At 40.1% G+C, this 27,465-nt stretch overlaps 1 protein-coding gene across 1 annotated transcript in view; it reads left to right on the top strand.

Annotated features, from left to right (window-relative positions):
• LOC117523561 (cadherin-23-like) overlaps nt 1–27,465 on the top strand; it is a 157,634-nt gene that overhangs the window by 56,742 nt on the left and 73,427 nt on the right. Inside the window, exons 9-14 of the mRNA XM_034185123.1 lie at nt 121–237; nt 317–541; nt 1,586–1,755; nt 17,908–18,045; nt 21,523–21,642; nt 24,214–24,391. Of these exons, the coding sequence (XP_034041014.1) occupies nt 121–237; nt 317–541; nt 1,586–1,755; nt 17,908–18,045; nt 21,523–21,642; nt 24,214–24,391 (948 nt within the window). The remainder of the gene's footprint in view (nt 1–120; nt 238–316; nt 542–1,585; nt 1,756–17,907; nt 18,046–21,522; nt 21,643–24,213; nt 24,392–27,465) is intronic.

Below are 27,465 nucleotides of genomic sequence, written 5' to 3'. Positions count from 1 at the left end.
TTAATAAGGAATGTCAAATTGGAGATGTTGATGATAATAATGATGGAAAGTGATTATGAAGAACATATGAAGAAACTTATGTTCATGAAAATTAACAAATGTGTTTCTGTGAATTTTTAGGAGCAGTGTTTGTCCGCAACCCACTGAACAGGGAGCTGGTGGCAACCTTTGAGATTATAGTGTCTGTCCATGACAATGCTAGTGACGTTATTGATAAGTCCGTCAGTGTTCCAAATGGTATGATCACTTCCTAAAATCAAATCTGTTATCTCTGATAGAGAGCTTTTAACGTGTTTCCCATCTGTCTTCTCATCAGCAAAATTAACTATTAACGTGTTGGATGTCAATGACAACGCTCCTCGCTTCCGGCCCTTTGGCGTGACCAATTTCACTGAGAAGATTCTAGAGGGTGCTCAGCCGGGGACGACGTTGCTGTCAGTATCAGCTGTTGACCCTGATAAAGGCCCCAATGGTCTGGTTAACTACCAGCTGCTCCACCTGCCCCGAGGAGGATACGTCCGCCTGGACGACCCGTTCACTGGTATGACCACAGTCCCAGCTGGACACACTGCTGTGGGCTGCACACCTAAGTGTCATCACTGAGCCGCTGTCCACATGTATCAGCCCTGATGAGGAAAAGCAGAACTAGATTCAAGATTATTGTAGTTATATTCACACCTCTATTTATGAAGGCAAATATGCAGGTACGAGCAATGAGGCTTAACAGTAATAATAATAATAATGATAATGATAATAAGAAGCAGCTCACGCTCTGACAGGATAGTTAGTTAGAGCAACAAGGAGATTGTACACCTCCATTATGTAATGATTGACCAAAGGACCCAAAAACAGAGAACCAAAATGATGAAACCATTTTGTTTTGGTTTATTGGTTTGTCTGTTTTTTGTATTTTTTTTGTCAAAAACAGGTGACAGGTTCAGACACATGGGCGATCAGTCCAACAGTTCTTCAAAAGCAGGCAGCAGAGGGGTATCTGTGGTGCAAACACTGTCAAAATCTGTGCAGAAGTTTTGATGTAATCCTACTAAAAGACAGTCAAATAAATAAATAAATGCAGATGATTTTATTACGTCTTCTGCAGACATAATATTGATAAATGCCAGAAACATATTGTGGTTTTGATTTGTTGCCAGTACCAGCCTTTCCATCAAGTTTCTGGGAAAATCAAATTGTTTGCAAAATGTCCATTCATGCAATGTTTGTTTAAAAAGCCTTAGATTCACCCTGAAATTGAATGACATCTAATTAAGAGGAAGCTAAAGTTTTTCACAGTTTCATGAAAATCAAGTAGATTAACATGCTCTGTTTCAGGGTTTTGAAAAATATTTTAAATTTTCTCATCTACTTCCTTATGAAAATAAATTTTATATTCCATTTCAGAACCACAATTACTTAGTGCTTCGTTATTCCTTAGTTACTCCTTCAAACAAACCAACTGACCAGCACAAAGATAAATTCATAAACTTCACACTGTAGATATAAATCATGTTTCAAACACAAAACATTTTTAACATCCACAAAAGCTCCAGTGGAACATTAACTGTACCTGTTGCTGTGTTGCCAGGTAAGATTATAGCCAATCGCACAGTGGATTTTGAGCAAGTACAATGGCTGAACTTCACAATCCAGGCCCAGGACCATGGCAGTCCTCCCAGGATCGCAGAGCTGCCAGTTTATCTGCAAATTGTGGATGTTAATGACAACAATCCCGTCTTTGTTCAGCCGTCGTATCAGGTACCGAAGCCACAAATGAATCTAACATGTTCATAGAATTCAGCTGTTATGATTATTGTACTTTTAATAAGGTGTGTGTTTGTGCAGAATGGATGATATAGGCTACACTGTACTGTTCCTGCAAACAAAAGTAACAAGAACAGCTGCCAAATTAAATAGACTAATTAAGATACAGTCCCCTCCATAATTCTTGATTCGGTGTCACAGTTTTTGTCATTTTGTCTTTGCAGCACAACTGAGGTGAACATGAAACAGTCAACAAGTGCTTGTAATGTAAATTTTCAAGATGAATTCAAGAGGTTAAACAAAATTATTACATTGACCATTTAGGAATCACAGCCAGTTGTTTGCACAGTCTCTCCTTTGTCAGACAGCATGGAACAAACTAAATATCAGGATTGCTGGAAATACAAATCATCATTTTTACAATTTTCCATGGACAAGTCACATGATGGATACATGTAACTTTTTTCTGTTGCACCACCAGCTTCATGGTGAAGGAACACAGACAAAGATTTTCTTCAAAAGAAAAAGTGAACTTTTAGCTGTAATTTTCCCACAGGGCACATCGGGGAGGCGCTCATCCATAGATTTGACGTTTTCACGTATTGACGTACTTTTCTGTTCCACCCCCAACATGACATCACATCACAAGCACTCACATTATCACACACTTCACTATGTTCATTATGTCATTGTGTGCCTGCACATAGAATTATAGCTTACCCTCACATGCAGGCATGTGCATATGAATGAATGAATTAATTAATTAATTTATTCGGCACACAGACTCAGCAATAACAAAAAACTCGTAAATAGGATAATTTAACAGTGAACCTGTGTGACCGAAAGGATGTGGGCAGAAGCAAAAGCTTATAAATGCCCACCCCTTTTACCACAAAAGTAAAATGTATACACACACACACACACATATAGACATATACACATAATTACAACAGTAAATGCCAGCACAAACAATATAAATAAATCAATAAAGTAAAACAAAACAACAAAAAAATCCAAACACAACCAAACACAGTGCAGTCCCCAAAAACAGTAATAAAAATCTATAAACCTAGTTCATCAGATTAAAAGAAGTAATTATATTGTTCTTATAGAGCCTTTTAAAGCCGACTAAGGTACCAGATAATTTGATGTTATCAGTTATTCCAAACATTAACACCTTTAACAGAAATGTAATGACTTTTTACAGTAGTTCGAATCTTTGACTTCTCAAATACTAATGTTCCTCTCAAATTGTAACTGGACTCCCTCATTTTAAACAGATCCTGGACATGTTGAGGAAAAAGTTTGTTTTTGACTTTATACGAGACTTTATACTTTATTGACTCGTACATGATTTGAATTGTGGTGTAATCAAGGAAGTCCCAAAATGTTAAAATATGTAAACAGACAAATAATGCGTTTGTCGGTTCATGGTAGGATTTGTTACTAATAATTCTTATGGCTTTCTTTTGTACTAAAAATATTGGTTTTGTATGTGTTTCCCCAAACCTCAATGCAATAGGTCATATTACTCAACAAAAATATAAACGCAACACTTTTGGTTTTGCTCCCATTTTGTATGAGATGAACTCAAAGATCTAAAACTTTTTCCACATACACAATATCACCATTTCCCTCAAATATTGTTCACAAACCAGTCTAAATCTGTGATAGTGAGCACTTCTCCTTTGCTGAGATAATCCATCCCACCTCACAGGTGTGCCATATCAAGATGCTGATTAGACACCATGATTAGTGCACAGGTGTGCCTTAGACTGCCCACAATAAAAGGCCACTCTGAAAGGTGCAGTTTTGTTTTATTGGGGGGGATACCAGTCAGTATCTGGTGTGACCACCATTTGCCTCATGCAGTGCAACACATCTCCTTCGCATCATCCGTGAAGAGAACACCTCTCCAACATGCCAAACGCCAGCGACTGTGAGCATTTGCCCACTCAAGTCAGTTACGACGACGAACTGGAGTCAGGTCGAGACCCCGATGAGGACAACGAGCATACAGATGAGCTTCCCTGAGACGGTTTCTGACAGTTTGTGCAGAAATTCTTTGGTTATGCAAACCGATTGTTTCAGCAGCTGTCCGAGTGGCTGGTCTCAGACGATCTTGGAGGTGAACATGCTGGATGTGGAGGTCCTGGGCTGGTGTGGTTACACGTGGTCTGCGGTTGTCAGGCTGGTTGGATGTACTGCCAAATTCTCTGAAACGCCTTTGGAGACGGCTTATGGTAGAGAAATGAACATTCAATACACGAGCAACAGCTCTGGTTGACATTCCTGCTGTCAGCATGCCAATTGCACGCTCCCTCAAATTTTGCGACATCTGTGGCATTGTGCTGTGTGATAAAACTGCACCTTTCAGAGTGGCCTTTTATTGTGGGCAGTCTAAGGCACACCTGTGCACTAATCATGGTGTCTAATCAGCATCTTGATACGGCACACCTGTGAGGTGGGATGGATTATCTCAGCAAAGGAGAAGTGCTCACTATCACAGATTTAGACTGGTTTGTGAACAATATTTGAGGGAAATGGTGATATTGTATATGTGGAAAAAGTTTTAGATCTTTGAGTTCATCTCATACAAAATGGGAGCAAAACCAAAAGTGTTGCGTTTATATTTTTGTTGAGTGTATATGGAACAAGTAATGAATGATATAAAAGAGTTAATGAATGTTGCGAGAGGAAGTCTTTTGCTTTATACAGGATTGCAATGGCTTTAGACATTTTCGATTTAACAAATTTGATATGTGTTTTCCAGATTAATTTGTCATCAATAAACACCACAAAACAATTTGTTTCAGTTACAAGTTCAATTTCAGTATCTTGTAATAATACATTTCTGCTTAAATTCCTGGGCTTATTTCCAAATAAAATGCATTTATTTTTCCCAAAAAGGAGCGATTGTTTGAATCAAAACATTGTTTGAACTTCTTTAATTCCTTCTCCACCATGTCCAAAAGCTGTCCCAAATGATCCCCACTACAAAATACAGTTAAGTCCCTGACAGAAACCAAACATGTATCATTAATATATAAAAGAAACAGCAATGGACCAAGGACTAAACCCTGGAGCACCCAACATGTGATCTTCAAAATTTCAGAATTTATCCCACATAAATAAACATACTGATACCTATTGTATAAATAATTCACTGTCCACTCATATGCCAATCCACTGATACCATACTTCTGCAATATGCCCAATAATAAGGCATGATCTATGGTGTCAAATTCTTTCTGTGAATCACAAAAACCCCAACAGTGGATTTTATTCTTATGCTCAACTGCATTTGTAATTTGTTCAACAAAGTCTATACATATTGCTCCTCACTAAGTATATGATGTTTTGCTATGAAATTATTCAACCTCCTTGCAAATACCTTTCTAGAATTTTAGAAAATTGTGGAAACAGTGAGACTGGCCTATAGATCAAAAAGATATGTTTATCACCAGATTTAACCATCAGTATCATTGTAGCTATTTTCATTTTAGAATTAAATTTTTCCATCATTAATGACAAATTACAAATATAGGTTAGAGGTTTAACAATACAATCAATGATAGTTTTTATCAAAAACATCAAAATTTAAACTATCAGTTGATTTTTTTTTTTTCCCTTTTAATTTATTAACTATGTCAATTACAGTATGTCAGTCTCATCTGTTTCTTTAATAAACATTGACTCCAGAATTGGTTGTTTTACTGTTGTCCAACAAACACATTTTTTGGGGATACAATTGAATTTGCTAAATTTTTACCCATATTGTCAAAATAATCATTTAAATTATTTGCTACATCATTAGTGTCTTTAACAATTTTGTCAGTATTTGTGTAAAATAAGCAGGATAGTCTTTAACAATGTTTTTCTTTTTATGATTTCATTTAGCTTCCAAGTACCTTTAATGTTAGTTTTATTTTTTCCAATAAATCACTATAGTACTGTTTCTTACAAGTTCTCATAATGTTAGTCAGTTTGTTTTTGGATATCATATTTTCTTTCAGCTTCATTGCAGCTGGTCTGCTCTGTGTAAGCCTGATCCCGTCAGATCTCAGAAGCTAAGCAGTGCAGGATCTGCTTAGTACTTGGATGGGAGACCTCTTCGGAACACCAGCGGCTGTGTGTGTTTCTCCAGGTAAAACTGGAGTTGTGTCAGGAAGGGCATCCGGCATAAAACCTGTGCCAAATACCGATGCGGATCTGGCTGTATCCGCTGTGGCGACCCTGAATAATACGGGAGCAGCCGAAGGGACAACAACAACATTTTCTTTCAGCTTCATTAGTGCTAAATTTTATTAACTGCTTGTACAATACATTTTTCTTTTTACATGTTTTCTGAAGCCCCTTTGTAATCCATGGTTTATCATCATTTTGTTTATAACCAACATTTGACACAACTGGGCAATCTTTATCATATACGAGGTCTGTGAGAAAAGTATCCGTCCTTTTTATTTTTTTCATAAACTATATGGATTTGAATCATGTGCGCTTGCATCAGACAATCTTGAACCTTCGTGCACATGCGTGAGTTTTTTTCACGCCTGTCGGTTGCGTCATTCACCTGTGGGCAGGCTTTGAGTGAGCACTGGTCCACCCCCCTCGTCGGATTTTTATTGTTTAGGAATGGCGGAGCGACTGCTGCTTTGTTCCATGAAAATCTTTTCAGAAACTCTGCCAGACAGCCAGATGGAAACCATTTGGAAAATTCAGATGGCTTTCGGTGAAGATTTTATTGGTATCACACGGATTAAGGACCATTAAAACTGGATTAAAAATGGCCCATGGTGGCGGAGGGCGCACCGTGCCCGAGCGGCCATCGACAGGCTGGAACGAGCAGATCACTTCCAAATTTAAGGCTCTGTTGATGCAGGACGTCGTGTGACTAGCAGAGAAGTTTCAGAAGAGGTCGGGATCAGCACTTTATCGGCACATTCCACTGTTAAAGGAGATTTTGTAATGAAAGACGTGCGGACGGATTCGCGCGTCGCGACGCAGCCGCTCATGGCGCGGGACAAACAAGACCTCCGTGTTGGAAGTCTCACAGGACAAGTTGGAACATGCCCAGCTGTTAAACAATTTCTCGGATACTCACTTGACTGAAAAGCCACCGAAAGCCGTCTGAATCTTCTGAATGGTTTCCAACACGGAGGTGTTTTTTTTTGTTGAGCGCGTCGACTCCGTGCCGACGCGCGAAATCCTCCGCACGTCTTTCATTACAAAATCTCCTGTAACAGTGGAATGTGCCACAAAAGTGCTATGTCCAGCTCTCTTGCCATTTCTGTGGTAGTCACACGATGTCCCGGATCAACACAGCGTTCAGTTTAGAAATGATCTAGTCGTTCCAGCCTGTCGATGGCCGCTCGGTGCGCCGCACGCCCTCCACCGCTGTGGGATGTCTTTAAAAGGTTTTAACACTCCTTAATCCGTGTGACGCCGACAGAATCTCCACCAAAATCCATCTGAATCGTTCGAATGGTTTCCAACTGGCTGTCTGTAACAGTTTCTGAAAAAAATTTCATGGAGCAAAGCAGCAGCCTCTCAGCCATTTCACTGACAATAAAAATCCGACGAGGGGGGTGGACCAGAAGCCTGCCCACAGTTGAATGACGCAACCGACAGTCGTGAAAAAAAAACCTACGCATGCGCACGAAGGTTCAAGCTTGTCTGATGCAAGCGCACATGATTCAAATCCATTTAGTTTTTGAAAAAAATATAAAGATCGGATAGTTTTCTCACAGACCTCGTAGATTAGAAATACCAGTTTTGATGCATTAAATCCATTCTGAGATTTTTAATAGTTACATATGTTATTTTCCTTGTGAAATTAGTGGTTACGCTATAATCGTTTTTAATCAAATGATGATTCAAAAGTAGCAAAAACCAGCAGATGATCACTGATGTCGTTAATAAGTAATCCACACGTTAAATTCCCTACAGTACCATTCAGGTGACCCTGAACCATCCCTTAGTTATGCTGCTATAGACTTAGACTGCTGGGGGGTTCCCATGATGCACTGAGTGTTTCTTTCTCTTTTTGCTCTGTATGCACCACTCTGCATTTAATCATTAGTGATTGATCTCTGCTCCCTTCCACAGCATGTCTTTTTCCTGGTTCTCTCCCTCAGCCCCAACCAGTCCCAGCAGAAGACTGCCCCTCCCTGAGCCTGGTTCTGCTGGAGGTTTCTTCCTGTTAAAAGGGAGTTTTTCCTTCCCACTGTTGCCAAGTGCTTGCTCACAGGGGGTCCTTTTGACCGTTGGGGTTTTTCCGTAATTATTGTATGGCCTTGCCTTACAATATAAAGCGCCTTGGGACAACTGTTTGTTGTGATTTGGCGCTATATAAATAAAATTGATTTGATTTGATTTGATTATCAATAAGTGTCCATATCCATGTAATTCACACTTATTCAATATGCTGTGCAGGCTTGGGGAGTAACAGAATACATGTAACGGTGTTCCGTAATTAGAATACAAAAAAAAAGGTAACTGTATTCCGCTACAGTTACAGAAAAAAAGATGCATTCAGATTACAGGTATATTTAGTAAAAATGGGGATTATTTTGCAGGATTACAATTTTAATGCATTTTATGATATTATCTGTATATAATTTTTTTTTTTTCCTTTGAAACGAAAATGTCCCTTCATGAACAGCGACATGGCGTCTCCTAACCGGGCAAAATATTGATGAAGTTTGAAGTTTGAAGATATTAAAGATTCGCAACTGAACACTCAGAAAAATGCTCGCAAAATACGTGTTAAAATGCCATTTTGACCTGGATATCGAGCCAGTAAAATTAAATTATATTAAATTATGTCAGGAAAGTATTAAACTTACTGTGACACACACACATTCCCAAATATTAGTGTTGAAAGTTACACGGATCTGCGCTGTTAAGCTACGTTGCTAGGCTGAGCAGCTGCTGTGTTCAACACAGCGCGGCTCCTAAAACATTACAGTACATTTATATATATACAGTAGTGTTCAGAATAATAGTAGTGCTATGTGACTAAAAAGATTGATCCAGGTTTTGAGTATATTTCTTATTGTTACATGGGAAACAAGGTACCAGTAGATTCAGTAGATTCTCACAAATCCAACAAGACCAAGCATTCATGATATGCACACTCTTAAGGCTATGAAATTGGGCTATTAGTAAAAAAAAAAGTAGAAAAGGGGGTGTTCACACTAATAGTAGCATCTGCTGTTGATGCTACAAACTCAAAACTATTATGTTCAAACTGCTTTTTTAGCAATCCTGTGAATCACTAAACTAGTATTTAGTTGTATTACCACAGTTTTTTATGATTTCTTCACATCTGCGAGGAATTAATTTTGTTGGTTTGGAACCAAGATTTTGCTCGTTTGCTAGTGTGCTTGGGGTCATTGTCTTGTTGAAACACCCATTTCAAGGGCATGTCCTCTTCAGCATAAGGCAACATGACCTCTTCAGGTATTTTGACATATCCAAACTGATCCATGATACCTGGTATGCGATATATAGGCCCAACACCATAGTAGGAGAAACATGCCCATATCATGATGCTTGCACCACCATGCTTCACTGTCTTCACTGTGAACTGTGGCTTGAATTCAGAGTTTGGGGGTCGTCTCACAAACTGTCTGCGGCCCTTGGACCCAAAAAGAACAATTTTACTCTCATCAGTCCACAAAATATTCCTCCATTTCTCTTTAGGCCAGTTGATGTGTTCTTTGGCAAATTGTAACCTCTTCTGCACATGTCTTTTATTTAACAGAGGGACTTTGCAGGAGATTCTTGCAAATAAATTAGCTTCACACCGATGGTCGAACCTCGGATTCAGGAGGAGCAGTGTGGTTTTTGTCCTGGTCGCGGCACACTGGACCAGCTCTACACGCTCCATCGGGTGCTGAAGGGTTCATGGGAGTTCGCCCAACCAGTCCACATGTGTTTTGTGGATCTGGAGAAGGCATTCGACCGTGTCCCTCGGGGCACCCTGTGGGGGGGTGCTTTGGGAGTATGGGGTCCGGGGTCCTTTGCAAGGGCTATCCGGTCCCTGTACGACCGCAGCAGGAGCTTGGTTCACATTGCCGGTAGTAAGTCAAACCTGTTTCCAGTGCACATTGGCCTTTGCCAGGACTGCCCTTTGTCACCGGTTCTGTTCATTATTTTTATGGACAGAATTTCTAGGCACAGCCAGGGTGTAGAGGGGGTCTGGTTTGGGAACCACAGAATCTCGTCTCTGCTGTTTGCGGACGATGTGGTTCTGTTGGCTTCGTCAAATCAGGACCTTCAGCGTGCAATGGGGCAGTTTGCAGCCGAGTGTGAAGCGTCCGGGATGAAAATCAGCACCTCCAAATCCGAGGCCTTGGTTCTCGACCGGAAAAAGGTGCTTTGCCCTCTTCAGGTCGGTGGAGTGTCCTTGCCTCAAGTGGAGGAGTTTAAGTATCTCGGGGTCTTGTTCACAAGTGAGGGACGGATGGAGCGTGAGATCGATAGACGGATCGGTGCAGCATCTGCAGTGATGCGGTCGCTGTATCGGACCGTCGTGGTGAAGAGAGAACTGAGTAGGGGGGCGAAGCTCTCGATTTACCGATCGATCTACATTCTGATCCTCACCTATGGTCATGAGATTTGGCTCATGACCGAAAGAACGAGATTGCGAGTACAAGCGGCCAAGCGGCTCTGCAGGGTGGCTGGGCGCTCCCTTAGAGAGGGTGAGGAGCTCGGTCACTCAGGAGGAGCTCGGAGTCGAGCCGCTGCTCCTCCACGTCGAAAGGAGTCAGTTGAGGTGGCTTGGGCATCTTTTCCGGATGCCCCCTGGACACCTCGCTGGAGAGGTGTTCCGGGCACGTCCCATTGGGAGGAGGCCCCGGGGAAGACCCAGGACACGTTGGAGGGACTACATCTCTCGGCTGGCTTGGGAACGCCTTGGGGTTCCCCCAGAGGAGCTGGGGGAGGTGTGTGTGGATTGGGAGGTCTGGGCAGCTTTGCTTGAGCTGCTGCCTTCGCGACCTGACTCCGGATAAAGCGGAAGAAAATGGATGGATGGATGGATGGATGGATGGAGGTGTCTTCTAACTGTCACAGCACTTACAGGTAATTCCAGACTGTCTTTGTTCATCCTGGAGCTGATCAATGGGTGAGCCTTTGCCATTCTTGTTATTCTTCTATCCATTTTGATGGTTGTTTTCCATTTTCTTCCACACGTCTCTGGTTTTTTGTCCATTTTAAAGCATTGGAGATCATTGTAGATGAACATCCTATAATTTTTTGCACCTGCGTATAAGTTTTCCCCTCTCCAATCAACTTTTTGATCAAACTACGCTGTTCTTTTGAACAATGTCTTGAACGTCCCATTTTCCTCAGGCTTTCAAAGAGAAAAGCATGTTCAACAGGTGCTGGCTTCATCCTTAAATAGGGGACACCTGATTCACACCTGTTTGTTCCACAAAATTGACGAACTCACTGACTGAATGCCACACTTGTGAACACCCCATTTCTACTTTTTTTTTTTACTAATAGCCCAATTTCATAGCCTTAAGAGTGTGCATATCATGAATGCTTGGTCTTGTTAGATTTGTGAGAATCTACTGAATCTACTGGTACCTTGTTTCCCATGTAACAATAAGAAATATACTCAAAACCTGGATTAAACTTTTTAGTCACATAGCACTACTATTATTCTGAACACTACTGTATAAGATATTTTTACACAATTATCCTTTATTGACCGAGTTTCATTCATGAAGTCAGTGGTGTGGGTGCACGTCTCTCTGTGTGGGTGTAACTGTGAGCGGCACAGCGCGAGTCATTATAATCTCATGATTTTAAGGTGCAAATTAAAAAAAAATCCCCAGTCTTGTCAAACAATTTTAATCACTAATGACAAGTATTTTAACTAGACATTGGTCTAGCAGTGGAAGATATCAACTAGACATAATTGAAGAGTTAATGGTCCGTGTCATCAGGCGACACAGGTACGGCAGGAGACATACAGCTGTTTATCATCCAAATATCATGGACAAAGTGACAAGAAGAACCAAAACCACTTAATTATGGAAGGAAATATTGTCTCCCTTGTTCCTCTGTTTGTGGCTTTGCCAACATGCGCAGCTTTCCGGCATATTCCACCTGTTTCTTGAACTTCTATGCACGCAAATCACTAACTTGCCCGGAATTAAAGTGGCAATCACGCCTCCTTACTGACAGTATTTACTTAATGGTTTTCATTATGCTTTTGTTCTTGTTTTGAAAGTTCAGTAAGTGGACTGATATGTTAAACATGGTGCGAATGCTATGTGAAAGACTAAAGTAAAATATTTTTATGTTTACTGAACAAGTAGACTTTTTGTTTTGTTTTGTATATTGTTCTGCAAGCCACTTTTAATTACAAATTCATCCGCACACCACCTGAGTTTTCATTATCCTTCATTTGTTTGGCATTTTTTGTTGAAAATTTAGCAGGTGAACACTGGGTGTGGGACCCACAACAGGGGGCGCAAATGAACGGTCAATAGATGAGCCAAAATATAACAATTTAATGTTGTGAATGTGCACAACGAACATACAGACAATCTCAGAATATCATAACAGTCAATACACAAAGGTGACGTGTGGGCAGGCTCGAGGATAGAAGACGTCTGTCCTAAGAAGAGCCGGAACCACACGATTTCCACCGCCCCAGAACCAGGTGAATACTGGAGCCGCCAAGTCCCGAATTCCCAGGTGATCACCGTCCCCGACTGTCGGATCTGGTACTGCTGGCGAAGAACAAAGACAGTCAAGTGTGGGTGTGTGTACACCCAGTAACAACAACGGTGGGAATGCCACCTCCACCTCTCACTCAATAACTTGCAGAGTTCTGTAGAGTCCTCAGGGGAAAAGAGTGCCTTCAGCGCTCTCACAGCTTCCACCGACAGAGGAACTGGTACTCCTGCAAACACTCACAATATACAAATATTGCAATTACAAAACGGCTGAGGATATTACCTCCAATGAAGTATGATATCTCGGCAACGAGGTGGAGATGACGTCTGGTCTTTATGGAGTGAGATGATGTTGAGTAGATGGGTGACAGCTGTCAAGAGGTAATGAGCGACAGCTGTCACCCCCGGCTGTGTCCATGGCGGCAGCGCCCTCTCGTGCCTGAAGCCCGCACTTCAGGCAGGGCGCCCTCTGGTGGTGGGCCAGCAGTACCTCCTCTTCTGGCGGCCCACACAACAATGATTCCTTCTTTATGTTCTCTAATGCCATATACCAACACAGTGCAGAGTAGCTACCTAAACTCTGTAAGTGAGATAGAGTATCTCGTCAGTAGTTTTACATCCTCATTGAAGACAACTTTGGATGCTGTAGCTCCTCTGAAAAAGAGAGCTTTAAATCAGAAGTGCCTGACTCCGTGGTATAACTCACAAACTCGCAGCTTAAAGCAGATAACCCGTAAGTTGGAGAGGAAATGGCGTCTCACTAATTTAGAAGATCTTCACTTAGCCTGGAAAAAGAGTCTCTTGCTCTATAAAAAAGCCCTCCGTAAAGCTAGGACATCTTACTACTCATCACTAATTGAAGAAAATAAGAACAACCCCAGGTTTCTTTTCAGCACTGTAGCCAGGCTGACAAAGAGTCAGAGCTCTATTGAGCCGAGTATTCCTTTAACTTTAACTAGTAATGACTTCATGACTTTCTTTGCTAATAAAATTTTAACTATTAGAGAAAAAAATTACTCAAAACCATCCCAAAGATGTATCGTTATCTTTGGCTGCTTTCAGTGATGCCGGTATTTGGTTAGACTCTTTCTCTCCGATTGTTCTGTCTGAGTTATTTTCATTAGTTACTTCATCCAAACCATCAACATGTCTATTAGACCCCATTCCTACCAGGCTGCTCAAGGAAGCCCTACCATTATTTAATGCTTCGATCTTAAATATGATCAATCTATCTTTATTAGTTGGCTATGTACCACAGGCTTTTAAGGTGGCAGTAATTAAACCATTACTTAAAAAGCCATCACTTAACCCAGCTATCTTAGCTAATTATAGGCCAATCTCCAGCCTTCCTTTTCTCTCAGAAATTCTTGAAAGGGTAGTTGTAAAACAGCTAACTGATCATCTGCAGAGGAATGGTCTATTTGAAGAGTTTCAGTCAGATTTTAGAATTCATCATAGTACAGAAACAGCATTAGTGAAGGTTACAAATGATCTTCTTATGGCCTCAGACAGTGGACTCATCTCTGTGCTTGTTCTGTTAGACCTCAGTGCTGCTTTTGATACTGTTGACCATAAAATTTTATTACAGAGATTAGAGCATGCCATAGGTATTAAAGGCACTGCGCTGCGGTGGTTTGAATCATATTTATCTAATAGATTACAGTTTGTTCATGTAAATGGGGAATCTTCTTCACAGACTAAGGTTAATTATGGAGTTCCACAAGGTTCTGTGCTAGAACCAATTTTATTCACTTTATACATGCTTCCCTTAGGCAGTATTATTAGACGGCATTGCTTAAATTTTCATTGTTACGCAGATGATACCCAGCTTTATCTATCCATGAAGCCAGAGGACACACACCAATTAGCTAAACTGCAGGATTGTCTTACAGACATAAAGACATGGATGACCTCTAATTTCCTGCTTTTAAACTCAGATAAAACTGAAGTTATTGTACTTGGCCCCACAAATCTTAGAAACATGGTGTCTAACCAGATCCTTACTCTGGATGGCATTACCCTGACCTCTAGTAATACTGTGAGAAATCTTGGAGTCATTTTTGATCAGGATATGTCATTCAATGCGCATATTAAACAAATATGTAGGACTGCTTTTTTGCATTTACGCAATATCTCTAAAATTAGAAAGGTCTTGTCTCAGAGTGATGCTGAAAAACTAATTCATGCATTTATTTCCTCTAGGCTGGACTATTGTAATTCATTATTATCAGGTTGTCCTAAACGTTCCCTGAAAAGCCTTCAGTTAATTCAAAATGCTGCAGCTAGAGTACTAATGGGGACTAGAAGGAGAGAGCATATCTCACCCATATTGGCCTCTCTTCATTGGCTTCCTGTTAATTCTAGAATAGAATTTAATATTCTTCTTCTTACTTATAAGGTTTTGAATAATCAGGTCCCATCTTATCTTAGGGACCTCATAGTACCATATCACCCCAATAGAGCGCTTCGCTCTCAGACTGCAGGCTTACTTGTAGTTCCTAGGGTTTGTAAGAGTAGAATGGGAGGCAGAGCCTTCAGCTTTCAGGCTCCTCTCCTGTGGAACCAGCTCCCAGTTCAGATCAGGGAGACAGACACCCTCTCTACTTTTAAGATTAGGCTTAAAACTTTCCTTTTTGCTAAAGCTTATAGTTAGGGCTGGATCAGGTGACCCTGAACCATCCCTTAGTTATGCTGCTATAGACTTAGACTGCTGGGGGGTTCCCATGATGCACTGAGTGTTTCTTTCTGTTTTTGCTCTGTATGCACCACTCTGCATTTAATCATTAGTGATTGATCTCTGCTCCCCTCCACAGCATGTCTTTTTCCTGGTTCTCTCCCTCAGCCCCAACCAGTCCCAGCAGAAGACTGCCCCTCCCTGAGCCTGGTTCTGCTGGAGGTTTCTTCCTGTTAAAAGGGAGTTTTTCCTTCCCACTGTCGCCAAGTGCTTGCTCACAGGGGGTCGTTTTGACCATTGGGGTTTTTCCGTAATTATTGTATGGCCTTGCCTTACAATATAAAGCGCCTTGGGGCAACTGTTTGTTGTGATTTGGCGCTATATAAATAAAATTGATTGATTGATTGATTGACACTGTCACTGTCATGATTTGTATAATGTATGTGAGAGGCAGCAAATCATTGCTGAAATGTTTTTATGTAATGTAATTTTATGTATCCTTAAGGTTGTGAGTCATTTCTGACCCATATTGGAGTAATATGTATAGAGGAGAAGGAAAAAAGAAAGAAAGAAAGAAAGAAGATCTGTATTAAAAATAATCCGTACATTGGTGGGATCTGACAAAACTATGTATAAAAATGGCTGTAATTCCCAAATAATTAATGTGATGTTTTTGTTAAAACTGTTGCATTAAAGCTGAAAGTCTACACTACAAACACATATTGATTTCTTTTATATCAACTCCATTTTGGTGCTATACAGAGGCACAATTACAAACAACTGTGGTCCCATTGTCCCAATAATTATGGTTCTGTAAGTGTAGTAATCAGGGATTATGTTAGAGATGCAGATGCTTGTTAAAAATGTCTTCAAACTTTGCTTATTGTTGTGTTTATTAGCTAATACTGATCATTTCTCAGAAAGGATTCTGATCTTTTGTCTAACATACATACATTAGGGTGGTTATTATTTTGCAAAGTTTTAAAAGTTCTCTATTTTCTGCTGTATAACAGTATACAAACTAAAGCTCAATGGTGCCCCAACCCATATCAACCCATATAAACAACATATCAAAGTCCTGATGAATCCTCTGGCACTCACTTAGAAATTCAAGATGGCCTTCACAGATGATTTTCAACCTTTATTTTTTTTTTTTTTTATTATTATTTATTTATTTATTTATTTTTTGTTGTTTTTTGTAAAGTGTTATATAGCATGAAAATAGCAAAAATTTAAATGCTTTTGAGCTACCTCTAAAAATTAATTTATACAAACAAAATTTTACACAGCATGTTTTCTCATCAACTGGAACTTATTCAGGGGGTCAGAGTATTAAATTTCAAAACTTTGTAAAATAAGGACCACCCTAAGGACCCCTTCACACATAGTGAAAATTTGGTGGAAATGCACATGAAGTGCACATAAAGCAGGAATCGTATGCAAAACGTGGTACAAAACTGTTGGTACAACTATTTGCGCATACTAGCAGATGAAAGACAGAGTGTGCATTGTGAGAGCCCATCAAACACCCTCGCTACAGGTGTCGGCCCAATTCCAGCTGACATGCATGAAAATCTAACACTGCTCGTTTGGCACTTAGAAAATGTGTGGCCATTTGCACATCATGAAAACAGTCAGCAGACAATCACTGTTGAGCTGGATGTGAAATTGCCCCAACGACTGTGGAGCTGCAAAAAGCCACATAGATGTGGTGCATGTGTCTCACACATTTGTGCAATTACATAACAAATAATGAAAATGGTCTTGGCGCTGAACGGACATGGGAGGCGTGTCCACTCACAGTCATGACTGTAAAGATCCCTGCTCCTGCACATCCCAACTGGAAGACACGTTCCGTGCTTGGAAAGACATGAACTTTCAACATTCCTACGTGAGGTGCATGTCTCTGCCTGCTGTCCTCATGTGGAAATATATAAAACATCATTCACCTTTGTGCTGGACACAGCGCACCTCCTCCATGTCCTTACAGGCCAGCGATGGTAGTGCAGTGGTAAAATTTCCATCTGGTAGTCAGAGCGTATGACTTTGAATCCTGTGAGTGACATTTTTTTTTAACCAGGGTTATTTATTTGATCGATCTCTGCTCCCCTCCACAGCATGTCTTTTTCCTGGTTCTCTCCCTCAGCCCCAACCAGTCCCAGCAGAAGACTGCCCCTCCCTGAGCCTGGTTCTGCTGGAGGTTTCTTCCTGTTAAAAGGGAGTTTTTCCTTCCCACTGTAGCCAAGTGCTTGCTCACAGGGGGTCGTTTTGACCGTTGGGGTTTTACATAATTATTGTATGGCCTTGCCTTACAATGTAAAGCGCCTTGGGGCAACTGATTGTTGTGATTTGGCGCTATATAAAAAAAAATTGATTGATTGATTGATTTAACCGTGGGGTTTTGTATTGCATCCCCTTTTATGTATTATTTATATCAACCCAGTGATATTCACAAATTATACAGCTGGTTTTTATTTTATTGTTCTCTACATCAGCGACATGATGTGGTGCAGCTGCTCGCACTGTGTTCCTGCTCGAAAGTCACCGTCGCATGCATGAATGGTCACAGTGGCATCGTGTACACCTGCCCATCGGCTTGATGTTTGCATGGTTCGCCATGAGATGCCCTGAGTTGTATTCCTACTATGTGTGAAGGGGCCCTAACATACATGCAAAACATTGAGTCTGTTGAATGTTGGTATTCAACAGGATTCATTCATTTATTGTTTATTGTTAATTTATTGACAGCTCTGTCTTCCTCTGTGTTTGTAGAAGCCGGTGTTTGAGAATGTGGATCTGGGCACAAACATAGTTCGTGTCAGTGCCACAGACGCTGATTCTGGCCTCTTTGCTGCTGTTGAGTACAGCCTGGTAGACGGGGAGGGCAAGTTTGGCATCAGTCCATCCACAGTGAGTTTTCCTAAACGTCCACGCATATCAGCTCAGGCAGCAACCACAACGTCACTCCATGCCTGCCTGTGTTGGAGCTGTTTCACTGTACAGGAAACAAAGATTGTTGTGAATTAGGGGTGGAAGCAGAGTGTGCAGCCTCTGATATGTTTCTGAAAACCTACACTGGAGGAAACAAGTCCTAAACAAGCTCCTAGGCCCTTTGAACCAGTACTTTTTTCAAGATACTGTAGTGTGCAGTGGATGAGAGTCTGGAAATCCCCTTGAAAGGGAATCCAGTCCATCACAGGATACTTTCCCAGATGAGGTGACCATTTTCAAAGAGATTAGTGCAGCAGATAACTGAAACAATCTTTCAAATGGTGATACAAGCACCACATTTGGCACAAATACTCCTTAAACATTACTCTTTTGAAAAATTAGAGTGTCCACTTGAATATTCAATAGGTGGCCAAGTAGGGGTCGATGAAGTATTACACAGGGGTCAAAATTAAAAGATGCTCCAATCATGTTTAAAATTATACCACATTATTTGTCTGATCATAAAGATTCCAAAAAGGTATAGTTTGGACTATCTATGATTGAATGTTATGAAGTTATGGGGTAAAAACTGCAAAAATGGTGACAAAGGTCAATTCAGTTTGTACAGGGGGCCAAAGTTAAAGTTGCTCCAATTTTGGTAAAAAGTGATGCAAGTTATTGGTTGACTGAATAAAAAGGAATAGTTTGCACCATGTGCAATGCTTAGTAATCATGTTACAGGGTTACATATGTCATCTGTCATAGAATCCAATGGACAATGACATTGTTTGACCTTTACTTTGGACAGTAAACATTCAGCACGTTCAAAACTATTCCATTTATTAATCCTATTAGCTCAGCCAATAATTTGCATCACTTTTTACCAAAATTGGAGCAACTTTAACTTTTGACCCCTGTACAAACTGAAACTGACCTTTGTCATCATTTTTGCTGTTTTTACCCCATAACTTCAGAACATTCAGTCATAGATAGTCCAAACTATACATTTTTGGAATCTTTATGATCAGACAAATAATGTGGTATAGTTTTCAATGTGATTGGAGCATCTTTTAATTTTGACCCCTGTGTAATACTTCATCAACCCCTACTTGGCCGCCTATTGAATATTTAAGTGGACACTCTGCTCGTTCAAAAGAGCCAAATTTGGGGCTTGTATCATCATTTGAAAAATTCCTCTGTAAATATTCTCTTATCTGCTGCACTAGATAAAGTGTCTTGTCCAAAGACGCCCTCACACACAGACACACACACACACACACACACACACACACACACACACACACACACACACACACACACACACACACACACACACACACACACACACACACACACACACACACACACACACACAGCTGGAATTAGTCTCGGATCTAAATATTGAGAGTCCAACTCCTATGCTGCAGAACCACCTACTTCAGTCTACTCTTTACAGGATTTATTATATTTTATTTTATTTTATTTTCAGTGTTAATCACAAAGTCGAAATTTTCTACAATATGATACTGAATAAAAATTATTTAAAATAATAAAAGTATATATTCCCCTTTAATGTACATCATGTCATACGTTGCCTCCTTGGTTTCATACCGCTGTATATCTCTGTTGTAGGACATATAATTCCACCCCATATAGTTCCAAATGACCTCCTACTAGGTCAATTTATGCTGCTGCTAGCCATGATGATGTCATGCATAGAGGCAATGTTCCCTCAAAGCAAGTTCACAATAACCTTTCATTAAGTCTTACAAAATGAAAGCCAGTAACAACCACTAATGATTATACTCCCAAATCATTATACATGTACTCTCATACTGTCATTTTTATTATAATATATTGTGTTTTCACTCAACTGACATGAAGTATCTTTTGTAAGACCTACATCTCACCATTATTTTTATTAGTGATGTTTTACCATGATAACCACCTGTAATTTATGTGATAAATTACACTAATTATGGTTGAGAATGAAATGGCTCACTATTAACTTTGTAATAATATGCATATACTGTATATCTTGATATACATTTAAGTGATGGCATAAGCCACTGTTAAGAGACAAAACAATTCAACTGCTTAATGAAAGAAAATTTTGTCTTGGTGCAAGAAATTCAAGAACCCATTACAAAGGACCAAGATCATCCACTTAATAATAGTGGATGACACCTATAGAGGTAGTATTACTTAGAATATATTTGGTTAATATGATTATTGTTGATGTACATTCAGTACAATGTACAAATGAAAGTGTGCAATTCAGTATTTAATTTATTATATGCCTATGTATTTACATACATTTTAATTTATTTTAAAATCTTTACAAATAAGTAGCTGAATATATGCAGACATGTTGCATTTGTTTCACTCATCCATTATTTTGGGCTTCTGTGTTAACAAAAGTCAGAACTAAATTATCACTTTTAATTTAGATTTAGATGTAGATATGTCAGGAGATACATAAAAGAAAATGTTGAATCAACTGAGTCTTCCTTCGAGTGCAGGTGAATCAATCTCAAAAAAGGTATGTCAAAATCTATCGAACAGTGCAGGCCATCTGTCCAGTGAACTAGTCTAGTGAGGGAAGCCACCAAACCACCGTGACAACTCTGAAGGAGTTGTAGGTTTCCATGACTGTGATAAGAACAAACCAGAGAACAAACTTTTCATGACCTGTTTCTTCGCCTGTCACAGCTTTGTGATACAGTGATACAGAGTTGTGTTTAACATTTTTTATATATAATTTTGAAGGTGATAATTACTTTTTATAGGCAGTGTGTATCTCACCTCTCAAGAAACTTTGAGACATTTGTAGAATCCAGTCCAAGAGCCCATTCTGACTGATCCTTGATGAGGACTGAGACAGGGGGAGACAGTTAAAATGTTTAGTCAGAACAGGATTTTAGCAAGTGGTCTCTCTCTCCCTCACACACACACACACACACACACACACACACACACACACACACACACACACACACACACACACACACACACACACACACACACACACACACACACACACACACACACACTCACTTACACACCTCTTCCTGTGTTATGAGGGTAAAAAGTCACTTTTTCTCAAGAAACATCTTAACAATCCTGTTTTAGTTTAGTCCCATTTTAGTTGTCTTCTGTGAGCCAGGGCGTATTGTTTTCATAACCTTTTGAACTGCCATGAATTTCACCAAAAAGTCAACAAATCCTATCTTTGTCCCGCTGACGCTGAAAAAGACGAGAATGTATTGACGGGTACCTGAGGAGTGTAGCCAGTCTCCTCTAACAATGGATGTCATCCTGCCTGGAAGTGAAAGTTAAAACAAACGTCGTCAGCGTCTTAATGATGAAACATTGACCTCCAGCTTGAATGTGTTGACACAAACGCCACACCCATCTACCGCTTCCTTCCTCATCACTCCTCCTCCTCTGTATCAGGGAGACATCTACATCCTCTCTCCTCTGGACAGAGAGACAAAGGACCACTACACCCTGACCGCCGTTGCCCGTGACAACCCTGGAGGCAGCCCCAATAACAGACGAGAGAACTCAGTCCAGGTACAGCTCACCGACTGGAATAAAGATTTGATGGATTCACCTCCGCCGGGAATGACCAGCCTCCTGATGCTCAGAATTTATGAAAAGATTACCGTATTTTCCAGAGTATAAGTGACACCTGTTATAAAATGCCTTTTTTAGTTTTATCGTATTATCAGCTCTTTAATTTGGCATTTTTGCACGTTGTTGTAGTGTACTTTTATTGCTGACGTAATCTTTTATTGTTAGAGCTTATTTTGTTTAGCACTTTGATTCCATTGGGAAAAAATCCTATCTTCACTATATTCATTCATTTATTCAGTCCTGTAGTCATTATAATCAATAAGTCACAGGACCTCCCACACATACAAAAAACCACAACTTATGCTACGGAAAATACGGTACTGGGATATCAGTTAGAAAACACAAAGCTGTCCAACTTTGAACAAGATATGTGTTTGTTTTTGAGTTATTACACAGATCATAAAATCATGCTTGAGTTTATCATAGTCTAAAGCCTAACTTGTGCTTCCGAACCCTCTCCAAGCCCCTCTCCATAGCCTGACTTACACCTCCCATAAATTGAAGCTACACATCACAACGACAGAGACCACAAGGGCTGTGATTTGTCACTTTTCCAATTTCACTCCTTCCTCTCCCGTCATATTTTAAATGTTTTTTGTAGTGCACACACCGATTACATTTCCATCATGGATCAAATAGAGGAACGTTTGGTAGAAAAGCCTGCAAATATGACCAACTTTACAACATGATGTCAAACAACAACAAAGACGCTCAAATGACCCACAGTTCAAGGAGGGAAATTGTACCGAACATTGATTTAGGGTTTGATGATTGTCTAAAGAAGTGGAGCACATTGAGGGACAAATTAGTCCAGAAAACAAAGAGGAAAAAAGTCACCAGGAACAGTAGCAGTGCAGACGGAAAAAACCTCTGCCTTGTTCTTCAAGCCATGCCCCCTGTTGTTCTGGTAAATTATATTGCGATACCCACCAGCATGACAGAGAACTGTGAAGGGGTCATTGTGTGACCACAGTGGTGTGGAAGCATAAATCAGGCTTAAGTCTGACTGGTTCTAACATGTCCCAATATTTCCACCGAGGTTTGTGAAAACGGATTCATACCTTTATCCAGCAATTCTGCTTGAAAACTGTAATGTGTGTGTGTGTGTGTGTGTGTGTGTGTGTGTGTGTGTGTGTGTGTGTGTGTGTGTGTGTGTGTGTGTGTGTGTGTGTGTAAGGCACAACTTTATGCATATAATAGTGTTACTCCACATGAAATATCAGTCAAAACCTTAGACACACCCCATTTACCTTGAAAATAATTAAAAACAGTAATTACAATTTTTGTGTCAGGGAGGTAGCTTTGGAGAGCTAACAGGTTTTCAAAAGCTCACAAGTTTTGGAAACCTAACAACTTTTGAATTGCTGACAACTTTTGGGAAGCTAATAACTTTTGGAATACTAACAACTTTTGGGAAGCTAACAAGTATTCAGCTTTATAAAGTTGAAATGATCAACTTTGATGGTAAAAAGGTTTTTAAAAAAATGTTTAAAAGTGTTGAAAATTGAATTTCCCTTGGTACTTGCCTATGTGAAGGGGTTTATACTGGCATTTGAAAAATATTAAGAAAAATAAAAAATATATTATAAATAATCTATGTATGTATTCACACTCACAGTGTGAATATATTTAAATTTTTTAAAGTTCCCAATTCAGCAAACCTGTATATCTTTGGATGTGGGAGGAAGCTGGAGGACCAGGAGGGAACCCACACAAACACAGGGAGAACATGCACACGCCACACAGAAAGGGCCTGTAGTCCACCTCACGCCCTGCTGGGATTGGCTCCAGCCCCCCGTGACCCTTAATTGTAGTAAGCAGGTATAAAAAAAATGGATGGATGTAAATTGATATATACATCAAGTTACATTTGCATGCCTTCGGTGATGGCATTTCATGCTAGTTTGCATTTCTTTTCCTCATGCGTTACAAGCAGTGACTTTCACTATTTACAACCGTCTGATCGAACCGGAACCACTCCAGGTGCGCAGGGGATGATGGGACGCTGACAGACTCTATTGTGCCTCAAACCATCTCAATAACCTTCATGCGACTGTGTCACTGTATCCCATAGACCACAGCGCCCTCTGATGGTCACAATCCACAGCCAGGTTTGTCACCAGTCTGCTGTGACCAACTATTATGTTGGAGACTAAACAGAAGTCCTGCTTGCCCCGAGAGACACGTCCACTTAAGAGACCTGAGAATGTTGTGGATGTTGTAGTGTGTTTGCTGGTTTTAATGTTGCATCATGTCGCTGTCTGTGCAGTGTTTCTGACTCCCAACTTTGATATTAGTTTTTAAGACAGTGACTGTTGGTACTTTCCTCAAAAAAACAAAAAAAAAGAAGTAGAATATGAGTGTATAAAATGATGCAGCTCTGTGGTTGTTCGCAGCTGATGTTTAAGTGTTTAAGTCATTAGTTCAGACAACTTAATGGGGGTATGAAAATGTAAACTAGTGCAGATGATGACCTTTGAAAGCTCTCATGCTGTTGGTGTGTTTCAGGTTCTGGTAACAGTCCTTGATGTCAACGATTTTCGGCCACGCTTCTTGGAGCGAGTGATCAACACCAGCGTGTTTGAGAACGAGCCCAGCGGGACGTCTGTAATCACAGTGACAGCGACTGACCTCGATGAAGGAGAGAACAGTCTGCTGACCTACAGCCTGCAGGGCCCCGGAGCCGGTACGACTACAGTCATCAAAGACTCATTAGAGCCAATTAACAGATGATGCACTCACACATGACTGGTTTTATTCTGAGTCAGTGCTCACCCAGAAAAAATCCACTCTGTAGCACTTGTATGTAAAGAGCACCAGGGTCCTGGTACAAGCAAGAACCCACAGACATCATGTGATTCACACATAATGACACCAGCACGTTGAATGAGGACCTGCACATTTCAGAATTTATCATGGGGCTGTTTTTCTTTTACCAGTATTCGTTTGATAGTCATCCTTTGATTTTGTCATTTGTCAGCAAAGACAGAGCAGGTCTCTGCCTGTGTCTGTCTGTGCGACTAATGTGGACACAATGTCTTTCAGTCTCAAACCTATTTCAAAACTTTTGAACACCAATCACAGATGACTTATTTCAAGACTGAAGCAACTTATTTTCAGACTTTTTGCCAACTAAAGAAAAACAACTTTTTTACTGTATCTCATCTACCAAGAAGCCTAGATGATCTAAAGTCCATATTCTGAGTTCCATAATTTCCAGAGTTTGCTATTAAAGTCCATATATGGAATATAAGTCGTAGTTTTGTCCCTAGTTTGGTATTCTTGTGTATTGTTGAAGTGTACTTTTTGTTACTACCATTTATTCTTTTATTATTGGACTTTATTTTCTTTACTGCTTTGATTCATGTGAAAGTCTTGTTTAAATACTATTGTTGTTATTATGAATAACAAATGCATGTTTTTTTTCAGTATGCATGTCACACCTGAGTATAAGTCACAGGGCCTCCCAAACTAGTAAAAACAAAGCACAAGTTAGACTTCAGTAAATACAATGAGTCCCTTCAGCTTCTCCCCTGTTTCACTCTGGGTCACCACAGTAAATCCAAGGTGGATGTTGATTTGGTTACAACCCCAATTCCAATTAAGTTGGAACATTGTGTAAAATGTAAATAAAAACAGAATACAATGATTTGCAAATCCTCTTCAACCTATATTCAATTGAATAAATCAAATCAAATCAATTTTATTTATATAGCACCAAATCACAACAAACAGTTGCCCCAAGGCGCTTTATATTGTAAGGCAAGGCCATACAATAATTACAGAAAAACCCCAACAGTCAAAATGACCCCCTGTGAGCAAGCACTTGGCGACAGTGAGAAGGAAAACTCCCTTTTAACAGGAAGAAACCTCCAGCAGAACCAGGCTCAGGGAGGGGCAGTCTTCTGCTGGGACTGGTTGGGGCTGAGGGAGAGAACCAGGAAAAAGACATGCTGTGGAGGGGAGCAGAGATCGATCACTAATGATTAAATGCAGAGTGGTGCATACAGAGCAAAATGAGGTGAATAAAAAGAAACACTCAGTGCATCATGGGAAACCCCCCAGCAGTCTAAGTCTATAGCAGCATAACTAAGGGATGGTTCAGGGTCACGTGATCCAGCCCTAACTATAAGCTTTTTCAAAAAGGAAAGTTTTAAGCTTAATCTTAAAAGTAGAGAGGGTGTCTGTCTCCCTGATCTGAATTGGGAGCTGGTTCCACAGGAGAGGAGCCTGAAAGCTGAAGGCTCTGCCTCCCATTCTACTCTTACAAACCCTAGGAACTACAAGAAAGCCTGCAGTCTGAGAGCAAAGCGCTCTATTGGGGTGATATGGTACTATGAGGTCCCTAAGATAAGATGGGACCTGATTATTCAAAACCTTATAAGTAAGAAGAAGAATTTTAAATTCTATTCTAGAATTAACAGGAAGCCAATGAAGAGAGGCCAATATGGGTGAGATATGCTCTCTCCTTCTAGTCCCTGTCAGTACTCTAGCTGCAGCATTTTGAATTAACTGAAGGCTTTTCAGGGAACTTTTAGGACAACCTGATAATAATGAATTACAATAGTCCAGCCTAGAAGAAATAAATGCATGAATTAGCTTTTCAGCATCACTCTGAGACAAGACTTTTCTAATTTTAGAGATATTGCGCAAATGCAAAATAGCAGTCCTACATATTTGCTTAATATGCGCATTGAATGACATATCCTGATCAAAAATGAATCCAAGATTTCTCACAGTATTACTGGAGGTCAGGGTAATGCCATCCAGAGTAAGGATCTGGTTAGACACCATGTTTCTAAGATTTCTGGGGCCAAGTACAATAACTTCAGTTTTATCTGAATTTAAAAGCAGGAAATTAGAGGTCATCCATGTCTTTATGTCTGAAAGACTTTCCTGCAGTTTAACTAATTGGTGTGTGTCTTCTGGCTTCATGGATAGATAAAGCTGGGTATCATCTGCATAACAATGAAAATTTAAGCAGTGCTTTCTAATAATACTGCCTAAGGGAAGCATGTATAAAGTGAATAAAATCGGTCCTAGCACAGAACCTTGTGGAACTCCATAATTAACCTTAGTCCGTGAAGAAGACTCCCCATTTACGTGAACAAATTGTAATCTGTTAAATAAATATGATTCAAACCACTACAGCGCAGTGCCTTTAATACCTATGGCATGCTCTAATCTCTGTAATAAAATTTCATGGTCAAAATACACCATAAAGACAAGATATTTAATGTTCAAACGGATAAACTTTTTTGTTTTTGTTTTTGTGCAAATATTTGGTCATTTTGAAATGGATGCCGGCAACACATTTCAAAAAAGTTGGGACGGGGCAACAAAAGAGTGGGAAAGTTGATGAATGCTCAAAGAACACCTGTTTGGAACATTCCAGAGGTGGACAGGTTAATTGGAAACAGATGAGTGTCATGATTGGGTATAAAAGTAACATCCCCAAAAGGCTCAGTCATTCACAAGCAAAGATAGGGCGAGGATCACCACTTTGTGAACAACTGCGTGAAAAAACTGTCCAACAGTTTCAGAACAATGTTTCACAATATTCAATTGCAAGGAATTTAAGGATTCCATCATCTACAGTCCATAATATAATCAGAAGATTCAGAGAATCTGGAGAACTTTCTACAAGTAAGCGGCAAGGCCGAAAACCAACATTGAATGCTCATGACCTTTGATCCCTCACGCGGAACTGTATTAAAAACCGACATCACTGTGAAAAGGATCTTAACTGCGTGGGCTCAG

The sequence above is a fragment of the Thalassophryne amazonica genome, chromosome 13, assembly GCF_902500255.1.
Source record: "Thalassophryne amazonica chromosome 13, fThaAma1.1, whole genome shotgun sequence".
Lineage (NCBI taxonomy): Eukaryota > Metazoa > Chordata > Actinopteri > Batrachoidiformes > Batrachoididae > Thalassophryne > Thalassophryne amazonica.
Note: the sequence above shows the minus strand (reverse complement) of the source record. Positions and strands in the feature narration are given on the sequence as shown.